The sequence below is a fragment of the Petromyzon marinus genome, chromosome 8 (assembly GCF_048934315.1).
Source record: "Petromyzon marinus isolate PM22_M1 ecotype Great Lakes invasive population chromosome 8, UKy_Petmar_22M1.pri1.0, whole genome shotgun sequence".
Lineage (NCBI taxonomy): Eukaryota > Metazoa > Chordata > Hyperoartia > Petromyzontiformes > Petromyzontidae > Petromyzon > Petromyzon marinus.
In genome coordinates, this window is record NC_133674.1 from 16,141,462 (window position 1) to 16,156,612 (window position 15,151).

At 43.1% G+C, this 15,151-nt stretch overlaps 1 protein-coding gene across 3 annotated transcripts in view; it reads left to right on the top strand.

Annotated features, from left to right (window-relative positions):
* The window catches only part of CDHR2 (cadherin related family member 2), a 49,695-nt gene that overhangs the window by 17,774 nt on the left and 16,770 nt on the right, over nt 1–15,151 (top strand). For all 3 annotated transcript variants that reach the window (XM_032949905.2, XM_032949906.2, XM_032949907.2), the window contains exons 6-17: nt 1,690–1,779; nt 1,876–1,962; nt 4,363–4,476; nt 5,234–5,359; nt 6,448–6,523; nt 7,914–8,035; nt 8,568–8,792; nt 9,651–9,797; nt 10,424–10,576; nt 11,383–11,447; nt 13,888–14,134; nt 14,659–14,898. In XM_032949905.2, the coding sequence (XP_032805796.2) occupies nt 1,690–1,779; nt 1,876–1,962; nt 4,363–4,476; nt 5,234–5,359; nt 6,448–6,523; nt 7,914–8,035; nt 8,568–8,792; nt 9,651–9,797; nt 10,424–10,576; nt 11,383–11,447; nt 13,888–14,134; nt 14,659–14,898 (1,692 nt within the window). The remainder of the gene's footprint in view (nt 1–1,689; nt 1,780–1,875; nt 1,963–4,362; nt 4,477–5,233; nt 5,360–6,447; nt 6,524–7,913; nt 8,036–8,567; nt 8,793–9,650; nt 9,798–10,423; nt 10,577–11,382; nt 11,448–13,887; nt 14,135–14,658; nt 14,899–15,151) is intronic.

Below are 15,151 nucleotides of genomic sequence, written 5' to 3' on the forward strand. Positions count from 1 at the left end.
TAAATAAAACATACGTTAACTCGCATTTGCAAAATATCCGAATGCTGAATTTCCTGCATAACGGATGTCAAATGCGATCTATTATTAATGATCTCATAGCCCATTGACTGATTGCTGTTTCAGTATAATCCTGATTGGTCAGGCGAAACGGCCACTGACAATTGACAGTCTTTTCCACCGGTGAGCATTGGATTGGCAAGTGGATTCAAACGGGATTAGACGGGAGTTTGGTTACTTTGTAACGGTGGCGAGAAGGTTCTAGACGCAGGGGTCGTGAGTATTTAAGGGATGGGAGAGGAGAGCTATGTATCCATAAAAGATATCCCTATGGGTAAACTGCCAATAAAGTAAGCTGTGAAGAAGTGTGAATGAAGCCAGAAAGGTCGTAGATTTAAAAATATAACATTTTTATGCACATCTATAGACGACCGTAATGACTTAAAGCTTTCGTAACTGCAGGAATTGATATTCTTGGGTCTTTCGGTAAAGTCACGTAGATAGGTTCAAAGAAAATAACAAAAAACTACGATGTTTCGATCGAAACACAAGCGGGCGTCTTCAGGAAAAGAGGGGTTAGCTTCCAAGGGTTTGAAATGGGCGTAGCCCAAATGTCAGCAGCCAATGATAATGTAAGTGTTCGGCAGCGAGCCCGGCGGTGGTTCGTTTTCCACCAATCAAAGGGCTGCCAGGTGAAAATGAGCATGTTAAAGAGAGATTAGCATGTTAATGGGAGATCTCAGAGCCTCAACCAAGGGGTCCGGCGCGTGAAGTGACTGTGAAAGCGCAAGTTTGAAGTGGGCGTAAAGTACAACTCACATCGGAAGGTGGTAGGATGGGAACATCACAGCCAGTTATGACTTAAACTTGTTGATAACGTCCTTCCAATGATTGCTCAGTTTGTACCCATCTTCTCGGTTGAAATTGTGTCTGTGTCAATATATATGGATGGCTTCATGAACGAATCTTTGTTGATAGTCAGTGGGCTTGCAAAGTTCCTTCGTCTTAGATAAATCCATCTCGTGTGAGCCCACCGCATTAAAACAATTATTAGCCACGGCCGAGGTATTGGTCCTACCGTGTTTTAGATCTGCCTTATGTTCACGAACACGGTCCGAGACATGTCGCTTAATTTCCCCAATGTAACTACTGCCGCAGGCACAGCTTAGTTTGTAGACGCCGGGGTAGGAGGCAGGGCACCCCTTCTCTCTCCTCCCCTGTAGCCGATCTCTCCAGTGCTGCCGCGGTGGTCCACTTTACTCCAGTGACCCGGGTGCTGCTGCGGGGTCCACTTCTTCCCCACCTCCACCCCCCCCATTCTTTCTCCCTCCTTACTGCCGAGACCTATATAACCTCATGCCACAGCAGATCTCTCGCCTACTTCAGCAGTTTTGTCTTGCTGTGGTTGTCCCACCTGATAACGATTGCTTTTGTTGAGTATGGATTCCTGCAGTCACGAAAGCTTCAAATCAAAATTGAATGTTATCGTGATATTTTATTTAAAAAGTTTTTCCTGGCTGCCCGGTGCACGGCCAACTGCAAGTGCGCACATCTGCGTGATGACGTCGCATTGAGTTCGTGCTGATATGCCTTGGTGATTTCTGTAGAGTATATTATTCTGGAAGGACATTAAGTCTTGTTTGCTTTTCATGGTGAAATATTAATAACGTTGCTGATTTTTTTACTTTTTAGGTTGACAGAGTTCTGACAATCCTCACTGTGGATGTCAATGACAACTTTCCAGAGTTTAAGGAGCTTCCGTATCAAATTACTTTAGCAGAGGTAATGGCAGAGATCACATTATCACGATTTGTATCTATCCAGTTAGGATACGGTAATGGGTTTCATTAAACGGTGTAAAAATGTTTTTATTCGCAGAAAAAATATGTAAATGAACATTTTTTTCGCGCCATCGCTGAAGATAAAGATGGTGGAAACCTTGGCAGAGTTGGCTACATTATGGAGGCAAGTTCATCCTTTTACACCGCACGATTGCACGTTTATTGCTAGGCCTTGTTTGGACAACAGCCTAAAACAGAATGTATATACACGTGATTTCCCCATCAATATTTTTTATTAATCGGCAACATTTAAAAAAGTATTTTTAGTGTTTTACGATGCGTCCGTGGTGTCATGGATAGAATGCATATGTGGGTGGTAAGCCAGCACTGCAGGCGAGCGTCGGTGGATCACACAAACATTGTTAAAAAAATTCCTTCCCGTAGCTGTCGAGGTGCAACACCCTGGCTTGCCAGGAGAAGGCGGTACAGCAAATGTGCAATCCACCTATTCCATCTCTGTGGGATAGAGTGTTGCCCATTCGCACGTGTTGGTGCTCCGGTTTCCTAATTGGGCGCTAATACTTTAATATATAAAACTGCAGAGCTTGGAGGGGAATTTGATGTCGGCTCACCGCCTGGCTGCCTTTCCCGCTCGTCTGCGGTTCCTCGCGCCTCTGAGTTGGTCTCTCTCTTTGGGAACAAGCGAATACTTTGCAGCACATTACAACTTGAAATTATTGTTATACCGGACGTGTAATCTGGAGTTTGCCGGTTCAATTCATTTACCCGCTATCTGTGGTCTAGGAAATAATGGGCAACTTTCTCAATTCCCCCCACCTCATCCTATTGGACGCCTTTGGTTGACATTTGCAGACATTCGTAAACAGAATGTTTTAAATACCTTTATTGCATATCAGGCCATGAATGCTGCCCGTCATGTAACGGTTAGCAGGGCTGGACTTTGTAAGCCAGATGTAACCAGTTAGAAAACCCCCCGCAACAGTTAATATGATAATGGTGCTAGTTTTTACGTTCATTAAATTCCATCCCCACCTTCTGCCTCTGTGCACCCACAGTATAAGTGGGTACACTGCGTTACGTGCGGTAGGATAAAACCGTGGATACTCCTATCTCTCCCAAGCCACCTCGCCAGCGTGGAAGAGAAGGCCAAATTTCCTCTCTCGGGGGTTCTCTCAAACTCCCTGTAGCGGAGGACCTTCCTCCAGAAGTGGTGTGAGCAAGCAATTTCTGGACGGCACCTTTGCTTTTGCCATCGGTGTTTGATGAATATAATTCATATCATGTGGATAATTATTTAACATTTCTTGATTTTGACAAGAATTTAATACAACGTAAGTATGTTACATTGTATTCAAAAAGTATGAAATGTAAACATAACAAAAACACGAAATTTTGTGTGTTATGTATCATCTGGAGGTTTCGTGGGTAATAAATAAATATACTAACACAAAAGCAATCCCATCTCTCCACATGCTAAAATAGGGCACTGTTACTAATGACAACATACCCCACTGCTGATAAGCAACCAGCATGTTGAAACCAGTCCAGAGTTCACTTGCTTCAACGCATCCTGCTTTAACACATTTGCCCCGAGGCCCATAAGAGCTGATACACTGGGAAAAGAAAAATTGTGGCATCAATAAATGCATTACTTCACTGATATTGCTGTGTCAAAATAAAAGGGCAAATGATTGCACTGTATTCACGATTTCCATACAGCTATGAATAGTATTATATTACTGTACTGCTGTGTGTCTTAAAACAGTGTCAGTGATATATAGTTTATTGTAAGTAAAACCTCTCATAGCTGATGTATGCCTATGACCATATCACCCAGAATTCACCCAATCTCATAAGACCTCAGAAAACAAACAGGGTTGACCTTGGATAGTTGGTTGCATGGGTGACCGCAATGCATAACAGGTGTTATAGGGTGCTGTGGGAAGCAGAAGCCGGTGCAGTAAAATCCACTGCTGAACTGCACGTTTACGGTCCCGCATCTACGCTCCCCGCTTCCACAAGCCCGCACTTGTCATGTTGGTGAAATATGGTCACAGACAATCACGGTCATGTATGGCCATGTATGGTCGTACATGTATTACATGTCAATATGTATGGCCATGTATGGTCGTACATGTCAATATGGTGATGTATGGTCATGCATGAAATATGGTCACAGACAATCCACACATCTGGCTTGGTTTATAGAGGGCCCTCTTCCAGCAGTGAGGGCCCTCTTCCAGCAGTACTCTACACGACCAATAACAGTGGCGAAATTTTGAACCAATCATGTCTCCTCCCTTAGGTCAACTCGGCCTTAAACTCATTTCTTTAGAACTGCTTTTTGTGTTTAGTTTGTTGTCCTTCCCCCGTACCTCCGATTAGCATGGTTGGCTACGTACAGTGTCAAAGAAGTTCAACATACATACATTTATATATCACTACTATGATATACATATTGCATTATTGCCTTAAAGTACAATATTGTATATATTGTAAGTACAATGCACATGACAACAAACAATAATAATGGCAATGCTTTGCCTGCTGCTGTTGTTTCCAGGTTGTTCCGAACATAAGCATATTCAGAATAGATGCCAACAACGGAAGTCTCTTTATCAATGGAGAACTTGATTACGCTGAAAACATTGTCTATCAGATTAAGATCAATGCTTCGGTGAGTCACAATTTGTTCACTTAAAACATTAAGGGACCGAGCTCGGGCAGTGGTGCACAGGGGACAATTCTCAAAGCACTCACCACATGAGTCTGTAACGCCGCCCTTTAATGGGAAAAAATATATAAATATACCAAGCATACATTTGAGGCAAGGACGCTTGTTCGGAGCCACTCAGTATAGTTTACATCTTTTCCAATTTTAAGGCAGTGTTCATGAATATGGATGAAAGATTTTTTGTTTTCCAGAAATGGATGATTTTTTTTATCAAGAGATATTTGAGAAACAATTCGTTTTCGAAGGAATGTTGGTTAAAATAGAGATTACTGTAAAATGTGAAACAAGTTGAAACACATTTCTTGCTGATGTTGCTGAATCTCATTAACTAACATATGTCTCATTGCCCAAAGATAAGATAACTGTAGCAGGGTTGATAATAAGTGCGCAGCATGGTTTTGACTGCTTAGGTAGCCACCGGACTTAAGCATTTTAAAATCTAAATTGAAACCTATTTTATTTAAACTGCCTTTTGTATTTAGTTTGTTGTCCTTCCCCTGCACCTCCGATTAGCACGGTTGGCTATGTAGGGTGCAAAAGAAGTTCAGCATACATTCTAATGTCCCTACAATAGTGCTGTGGTGACAACACTGAAATCCTGAGTTCATATATGGGCTGCTATCCCGAAAACGAATAGGAGAGCTAAAACGTTAACGCGATTGTATACGGTGACTGGATGGTGTTGTGTTGTTGTGTTCAGGACAAGGGAGACATCCCGATGAGTTCAGCTGCAATTCTGATCGTTAACGTTGAAGACAAGCCCAATCTGCCGCCAGAATTCAGAAATGAAATTTACCAAAAAAACATAATGGAGAACTCACCTGTGGTAACATCACGACCGAACATGTACACGCCAAAACACATTTGATACATTTCAAACTTTGCGCAGCTAACTTTGATTGCAGTAATATTATAAACTTATGTTTGTGCATTGCAGAGTAAAAAAAACACACATTCATCCACCCTGTAGCGCAGAGAGTGAGTTGAGGGAGTGGCTCGCAATCAGAAGATTTTGAGTCCAAACTGTGGTAGGGGGTTGACTCAGCCCACCATCCCTCTGGGTAACACAATAAGGGGAAGTCGAAACTGCTTTTCCTATTGATATATGTCCCCCTGTCAGAGGAATTATGGAATTTTCCACCACTGGTTCTGGACTGTAAACAGATGGGCACCACTTCAATGCTCGTTTAATCAATCAATCAAACTTTATTTCTATAGCACTATTCGTGCAAAAAAAAATCAATACATACTGCATTACAGGCATGAACAATAAAAAAAGACATGATAAAAATACCACATTAAGAACATCCTAATTAAAAGCAAGTTTTAAAAAGTAAGTTTTTTTAGATTTATTTTAAAAGTGCTTCATGATTCTGAAGCCCTCATATCCCCTGGCAGGCTGTGCCGCAGGTGAGGACCGTCTACACTAAAAGCCGCTTCTCCAGGAAATCACATTGACAAACTTTATTTTCGAGTCAATTGTTTTGCCTCTGTGCTTTGGCGCTTTCAGATGTTAACGCTACCGTAGAGTAGCTGAGATAATGCCTTACTCTGTTAGGAACAATTCTGAAAATTGTCAGAGGCAGTAGTCCCACAAATCGACTGGCTGTTGTTCACGTACTTCACGGGAACAAAGTAGCTGATGGCCGTCGTGAGAAACTACTAATCCACTGGCTGTAGGCACGGAGCACTAGTTCAGCAACCCCTTGGATTTTTCTTCCTTCTGTTCAACGTTGGGCCATGTTGACAAACTACAGTGGGCAACATAACAAAGCATGAGAGGTGATATGAATGTACAAATACGTGATTAGCCAGATTGGATGTGTTTTTTGTCCCAACCCGTTCACTTACATTTCTTATAGTCTGTACATGTTCTTGATGTGTAATCAGTCTTGTTGTTTGTTTGTTTGCTAGGACACTTTTGTTTTGTCTGTGACAGCTGTGGACGGGGACAAGGGCATCAACAATCAAATTGAATATGAACTTAAAGGTAACGACTATTTCAATCAAAATAATTAAAGTGGCAGCTTTTAGCCCTGTTAGTTCTTTCTGCATATATATGGCTGCGTTTGGATAGAAAGAATTCTATTTCTGGGCTGCTTAGCCACGAGATGGGTGACACCCAAGTGAAACTCTTCCATTACCTCCGTCGAAATATATCTGAGGGGACAAGTGTGGATGATGTGCTCCATAGTTCGTGTTTCACAACGACAGACCCCCTGCGCCGGATTTCTTTCATCTTGCATCGGTCTAGTAGTTGCCATATCGGCTGTAGGATGTTCATATTGGCCCTTGTGAATTTATTGAACGATGACAGAACCCAGCAAACAGGTGACTGTCGTTAATCTGAAATCAGGATGCCTCAAACAGGTTTGAAACTGCCTTCTTGTGAATTTTTTTTTTAAATCTTGGTCAGGCCCATCCATAATAGCACTCAATTGACGGTGTGTAACAGTGCTTTCGAAATTATACGAGGGACGATGCAGTGATATCACAGTGACACCACCGGAGTGCTGTAGTTACACACTGGTCCGTAACTTTAAAAGTCGTTAACATTCTAGGTACGTGTATCTAAAGGAGCTCTTTGTCGTTTGGGCAGTGTTTTTAAACGAGGCGCCATTTACCAAACTACTCTTAACGGTGTTCAAAAAATTCAAGAAAAATGAGTACTCTACGATTATTATTATTATTATCATGCTGGTTTACCCAGAAAAAGCCTCACTGAGTCTCAAGGCTTTTTTCAGAAGAGTTCTGCCAAGTATTTGAAGTGGTGGGGGCAGGGGACAACGTTCCAATGTGTCATCAAAATTGAGTAATTTGCCTGTGATAATTCAGTATTGGGTTGTTTGGCCAAGACCATCTTGATAAAAATGGCTATTGTATGTATATTATTCTAACATTGCCTTCTCTTATTCAATTTATTCATACTATTATTTTGCTACTGCTTAATTTATGGTTGCAGTGTATGTTTTGCTACAAAATCAGACATCAATAGTGAATGTGGTATATGTTAATTCTATATCAGTGAGGTACACATTATATATAATAGAATTGAGATAACAACATAGTGCAGTGCTGACTAAAAATTGGGTTTAAATTACTTTAAAGCAAATCTGTTTTTAATTCTTAAACATATGTTCGGGTTGAGTCTACACATTTCTTAAAGTAAAATATAATAATGCTTTTGCAACATGTAAATGTTTTGCGATGTTCTTACAACTTCGTGGAAATGCTTCAAACGTGGAGCTGGGTGAATTGCATGGTTTAAATCTGGAGCGGTGTGCCCGCAAAATGAAACATCGAGATCTCGATGTAAAATGTTTTGCTTTTACTATTTAGAAAGGAATGTCGTGTGTGTCCTGCTCTTCACATTTCTCCAGGTGACATGAACGGCAATTTCAAGATTAACCGTGCAACTGGGGAAATACAAACGGCCGCACTTATTGACCGGGAAAACACCACCTACATCCAGCCCGGTGATACCATCACATTCTATGTCGAGGTTCGTATCATTAAATAACAACAGCAATAGTGTGGTTTGTGACCAAGTCACACCTTGCTTAAGACCAGCTCACCCAGAATGCACCCGATCTCATCTGATTGCAGAAGCCAAGCAAAATCTGAGCCTGGGATAGTGCTTGGATGGGTGATCGCCATGCACGTGTTACAGGCTTCTGCAGGGCTGCGTGGTGACCAGCAGAGGGCACTGCGGCAAAATCAGATGTTGTGCTGTACTTCTGTGCTCCCACATATATATGGCCCCATGCATTTACCAGCGTGGTGGTGTATGGTAAATTAAACCCCATGACCAACAGGCCTTTGGCAGTGGGTGGGGGGGGGGGGGGGTTCTTCCAGTGCTTGATTGTACAAAGGCTGCGCAATAATTCTACGAACATTAAATATATTTCTGTGTAATTGATGATCGTGTTAATACTCACTGCTGCAGTTCATTAAACTATTTCAAATCACGTTGTCGGCACAATTTAATTGTGTTTTTTTTTTACAATGGTGTGCATGTCATATTCCTTCCCAAGGCTTCCGAGGTACTAAGTGGCGATGATACTGGTCCTTCCACCGCCACAGCTACAATCATAGTGACGGTGATGGATGTCAACGACAATGAGCCCACATTTTACCTGAAGATGGCCGACGAGCCCGTGGGCAGTATTAACAGCACGTTTAACGTGCACTTGCCCGAGGAGAGTTCACCCGGGTCACCGATCTCAAACCTCAACATGTACATAAGGGACCCCGATAAGGTAAGCGATCACCTGTTAAGATTGGGGCAGCACCAAGGAGGTGAAGGGTCTGGCCGGCTACATGCCCAACCACCTGCCCTCCCAGTCATACACAACGCAACAGAGGTACCCATTTAAGGCCGAGGGAAACCTAGTGGAGGCCCAGGACAAGTAATATTACTCGGCACTGGTGTTATCCATCAATGTGGACTGAGCTGAGGTTGCTGAGATTGTAGCGCGGTGCGCTAACTGATGCGCCACTTCTTCCCAAACAGAAAGATCAGCACACACTTGCAAAGCTAAAGTTACAACTATGACTTGATTTTACAGTGCTGTGCATTTTTATATGGCAAGAATTTGTTTTCACATTTGAACTGTGTGCACGGTATATATAATCATGAAATGCACAGTTAATGTAAATATTATACTACGTAGGTATTGTACCTACGTAAGAGTGTCAGACAATTGAAGTTCCCGAGTGTATTGCTGTGTACTGTACACATAACAATAATTGTTACGCATGGTTGTAATCGGATGTTGCCGTGGTGTAATGGTATCACACTGGACTTCCAAGCCTAGAGGTTGCCAGTTTGATTCATTCTTCCGGCAAGGCATGTGCTGGGATAAAGTGTGGGTACTTCCACCTCTTCCACAGTGTCTGGCCCTGCGTGGAAGAGTAGATAAAAAAACAACCCATCAGAGGGGTTCCTTTGAGCCTCCTCTAGTGGAGGCCCTTCCACCAGCAGTGGTGTGAGCAAGGCAAATTGCATGGCTGCGCCTTTGTCTTTATTTGTTCCTACTCTCGTTGAATTAAGCTGAGGTGGCAGCAGCTTTTGGTAGAGACATTTAACGTTGCAACATTTTTTTTTCCACATTCAGAGGGAGAATGGCGAAGTTATCCTTTCTATAAACACAACAGTCTTTGAAATCGTGCCCAGCTTAATCATTAATGAAGGCCCTCTCACCATCCGAGTCAAAGATGCAAGTCAGTTGGATTATGAAGAGATCCAAGTGTTATATGTGCAGGTATGGCACTCACCATCCACAGAGACACTCGGCAAATGTCCAAACACAATAATTCACTTGTCAGTATCACCAGACACAGAAAAAGAAACAAAATTAAACGTCTATAACAAAAGATTGCACTTTTATTGGCCTATACAGAAATATGTACCTTGATTAGTTTTGTTGAACTTGCTGTTCGCCGTCTTTGTTTTCCCACTTAACTTGGCCCCAACTCCACATACTTCATTAAGTTCTTCTAAGATCTCCTTTTGTTAACCCCCATTGAGCATTATGTCACCAGAAAATCAAGAGGTGTTTAATGTTTTCTCCATCTATATGTATGCCTTGGTCAGTGCAATTCCAAGCATGTACTCCTCCTTGCTTCGATGTGCACTTGTCAGATTTCGTTCCGTTACATGTTTTTTCGTCACGTTGAACTTCTTTCACACCGTATGTAGCCATGCGTGCTAATCGGAGGTGCTGGGGAAGGACGACAAAAAATGTACTTATATTTTATTGTTTTGAAAAGACACATGTGCCCATCTGCTTCTTCCTATTTGTCATAAATAACTGTGAACTCATTATAGAGTTAGCATGAATACAGGATTCTGCCCAAATTAGAAGTCTGTGTCTCTTTGTACTTACAGGTCAATGCCACAAATGGTAACTTCACCACGACGGCCATTGTGACTATTAACCTCGTCGACATTAACGACAACAGTCCACTATTTTCTGCCCAAGAATTCTACGTCAATGTGTCAGAGGGTGCAAGTGATGGTGACTTTATACATATAATTAATGTGAGCTCTGCATATATACACACACACACTTATAGAGCACATGTACATATTCATTAGCACAATCAAAAATCGTTGCTTGAAGGCAGCATCAGTTTTGCTCCCAAGATAAGTGACAACAAATATTTGTCGGCAAAGTATTGTTTTTTTACGTTCGTCAACGATGACTGTGAGTGGACGAAAATGATGGTGCGTGACGATGTCTGCGACTCCTGACCACCAATGACCTAAGGACTATGAATGAAGACGCAGACTTGAGACAATTTAGTAAGGTTATACGAGCCTGCAGTCTACTGAGGAAGACAAAGTCGTAATTATATATTAATAATTTAATTCGTTGATTGGTTGACTTGATATTTGGGAGGGTTGGGGGGGAATTGCAAGCCTCTCTCGTGACCTTTTTATACAACTAAGAGTGGACTAACATTTTTACCGCTTTAGTCGATTAATCTAAGGCCTGTATTCTCAGGCATGGTTCGTTTCAGGCTTGGCTCAGGTGAGGTGGCTCAAAGCCACGCTTAACTTGAGCCGGTTCTGAGCACAGTCCCCCCCAGCCAGTCTCAGGATTACGGTGAGCCGAGCCATGGCTGAGCCGCCCATGCGTTTTTGAAAGGAACTTAGCGGCTCAACCCTGAGTTGAGCGGCTCAAGCCTTGAGCTGAGCTCTGTAAGAGGCAAAGTCAGAGTTGAGCCGCGACTAGGAAATACTGCCTGAAGAGAACGACTAAAATAAAAAAATCCTCGTATACTAGAAGATATCACATCTCTTAACATAAATGTCCTTTTACAAAATGTCTTTCTCTTGCCCAGGCTACCGACAAAGACTCAGGAAGATTTGCAGAAATATCGTTCAGCCTTTCTGGTGCAACAGATGTGTGAGTATCGCTAGTTTCAGCTACTGTGATGCATTACAGTAAAACCTTGGATTGCGAGCATAATTTGTTCCGGAATCCAAAGCACTCGTATATCAAAGCACTCGTATATCATTCTATATTTGAAGCTTTCGTGACTGCAAGGATTCATACTCTTTGGTTTTTTCGGTAAAGTCACGTAGGTAAAATAAAATAAATGAAAACTAAATTAAATCACGACGTTTCGGAAGCAACACAAGCTTCTGTCTTCAGGTGGAACAGACACAGCAAAATTAGCTGTATCAAGTGAACAGCTCTGAGACACACGAGATTATATACAGGTTAAGGGGGGGGGGGGGGCAGGGAGGGACGTTGGTGGGAAGGGGAGGGCTAAGTTAAAGCCACCTTTTATTATTCTGCAGGGGGTTCTGGGGGAGGCGGTGGTGTACTTGCACGTAAAACCACCTTTTGTTATGCTGCAGGGGGTTCGGGGGGAGGGTGATTGCGTGCTGCACGAGAGCGAGCACAATCCTGGTATAAACGGAGATGGCTGTATAATTATAAGCCAGCTAAAGTTTGACTTGGTTGATGACATCTTTCCAAAAGTTGCTCAATTTAAAACCATCCTCTCGGTTGAAGTTGTATCTATGTTTGTATATCTCGTATATCAGTTGTGATCACGTGATGCTCGGCAGACAAAGCGTATACGTACTACTCGTATTGCAAGAACTAGCTCGTTTATCAAATTAATATATATTTAAAATTTTTGCTCGTCTTGCAAAACACTCGCAGACCAAGTTACTCGCAATAAAAGGTTTTACTGTACTTTATTGTCGCCGATAAATGTACGTATGCTGAGCTTCTTTCACACCATATGTAGCCAACTGTGCTAATCGGAGGTAGGAAACGTCATTTTTTAAAATACTGATCTGTATCTGCTGGCCCAAGCACAATGGTACATCCATCCTATGGCATTTCGAGAACTGTTTCAATCAGAGTTGTACCTGGTCTGTTCTACTGGATTTGTCTACATGAAGAAGGTAATGGATTAAACAGTGGTTGTTTTCAATTACATTTCGATTTAAAGCTTTCGTGACTGCAGGGATTCATATTCTTGGTTCTTTCGGTAAAGTCACTTAGAATGGAAATATTGTTTTATTTTGGTTATGTTATTATTTCCCTTCTACATGACTTTACCGAAAGAACCAAGAATATGTTTTCAATTAGTTTCCCATTTGCTCTGTCTCCAGGCACCAGTGAGGCTAGATTAATATTCTCTCGAGCAAACCCCTTGATAGGGTTGGTTTACGAGGGTTTTCCAGGTTTGGGGACAGACCCAGGTTATCATTTTGAATCTCGTATTTGAAGCACCACAATACCTCACCAAACGCGTTGGGGGTTACGTCCGTGGTGGGCATAAACTGCGTTCGACAGATAATAGACCTCGTGGGGAAAATATGGTTGCGTTCCTTGGTACGACATTATCACCCCCTCTTTGTTCAACTTATTATTCTATGTGATTCCCCCCCCCCTCCCCTTGTTATCATGCCAAAAAAAAACATGAAATATGTCATGTTAAATTATTAATTAAATATGGGACAAAATGAAGCACTTATAAAAACGTTATGAAAAATTGTATTTTATGTACAATGAATGACGCCGATGATGAAGGCGAAGAAGAAGATGATGATATTTGTGGGGGTGTTAGAGGGGGCTTAGACGTGCAGGGAGACCGCATGCGAGTGTTGGGGAGGGCAGATGGTCACGAGATTTTCCCCGCAGCATCTACTGTACTCGTCGAACACGGAGATGAGAATCTTAGTGGCGTCAAAGCGGCCCAGGGCCGAAACGTCACCCCCCGTGTTCCGGTAAAACGTACCTCAATAAGTGAACCGTGTGGTGTATAACCAAAACATGCGTTCGATAAAACAGCGTTGTGCAAGACAGATCAGCAGTGTCTGGTGCATACGATGTCTTCCTCTGAAGCTATAGCCAGTAGATGTGCTCAAAAACAGTGTTTTATAAGGCATTTATCTTTTAACCAAAGTTGAACAGTCAGTTCAGGGTTTAAAGACTGAACCGTACACAACCGAAATATAAACTGGAAGGGTGAAGTAGTTACCTTAAAATTTCCATGCCAATAATCTATACCACATACATTTCTCAAATAAACAACCGTGTAACTGCTTTTTTTTTCTCCCGTTAACTTGCAATTCATGTGCACGATACCGCTTGCAAAATGGCAGAGCAGCCATTTTACATTTTCACCTGACCGACACAAGGACAAACTCTCTCACCCACTTCATGCGAGCGCCATGAAATGGCAGCTCGTTGACCTTTGGAATCGTTTTACAGCCTCCACTCGAATGCCTCAACGGCTGCAATCTCACCGATACGACGATTAACAAAAAACCAACAGCGACGAACGTTAAACGGACTCCGCAATCTGTTTTTGTGCGCGCAGGAGGGACACGTTCCAGGTGGACAATGTGACGGGAGCGCTAAGCGTGCGCGACAAGAGGCAGCTTGACCGCGAGACGAAGCCTGTGTTCTACGCCAACGTGATCGCCATGGACGGCGGGGGCCGCGTCTCGAGCGTGCCCCTGCAGATCAACGTGTTGGACGTCAATGACAACATCCCCCGGTTCCAGCAGATGACCTACACGGCATTCTACAAAGAGAACATGGTCAACGATCCCATTTTAATCCTGGTAGGACGTGCTCCGCGTGCGGTTTTACCAATGCCAAAGCTCCTGTTTGTACTAAATGAATATATTTTAAACCCGAATTTAGTTTTGCAATCTCTATATTATCCAAGGACTCGGTGGCTTGTTCAGTTGAAACACGGTTGGCTGTGTACGGTGCGAAAGAAGTTCAATATGCAAATATAAATACTAAAGTTATATAATTCCACCACGGTCGATCGACAGGGTATGTGTGGTAGGGCAAAGTGTGGGTATTCCCGTGTCTTTCTCAACGTGGAAGAGTAGGCCAAAAGACAGCCTCTCGAGGGGGTTCCTCTGGAGCCCCCCTCTCGTGGAGGCCCTTGCACCGGCAGTGGCATGAGCAAGAAATTGCAGGGCTGCACCTTTCGCCTCTATTCACGTGCACAAACATTGCAGAGGGCGCCATGCTCCTCTTACAAAAACGAGTGTCATGTTCAAGGAGCGTCTCGTAACACTCGGTGGCGGCGGTTGCTGTTGCCTCCTCTTGTTGATCACCTGGCACGGCGAAGGCCACGGATAAAGATGAGGAAGGCACCCAGAACAGCAACATCACGTACTCCATCTTCGGGGGGGACGACTTCTCGAATTTCACCATCGACGCCACCTCGGGAGTGCTGATCGTCAGCGGGCATCTGGACGCAGAGTCCATGGACCCGTCGCTGAATGGGACGTTCAGGCTCACGGTGATGGCAGAGGATCAGGGAAATCCTCCGCTCAACTCCACCGTGTCGGTCGTCGTCAAGGTGGAGGTGGGTTGGACGCGCCGTCATCCGCTAGCGTCACCTGTCTGATGCCGCCCAGCGGCGCAAAACAACCGGATTTCCCATCGCAGCCTTTCTACTGATCTCTCTCTCTCTTCTTCTTCTGCATGCATGCACCACCACATGTGCGCAAGGTTTCAATAATATAATGAATTATGACAATGAAGTACAATCGCAATATTAACAATAAAACTTTTGAGTAAAATAATAATAAAGACTATGTCACGACAAACGCTGTTTA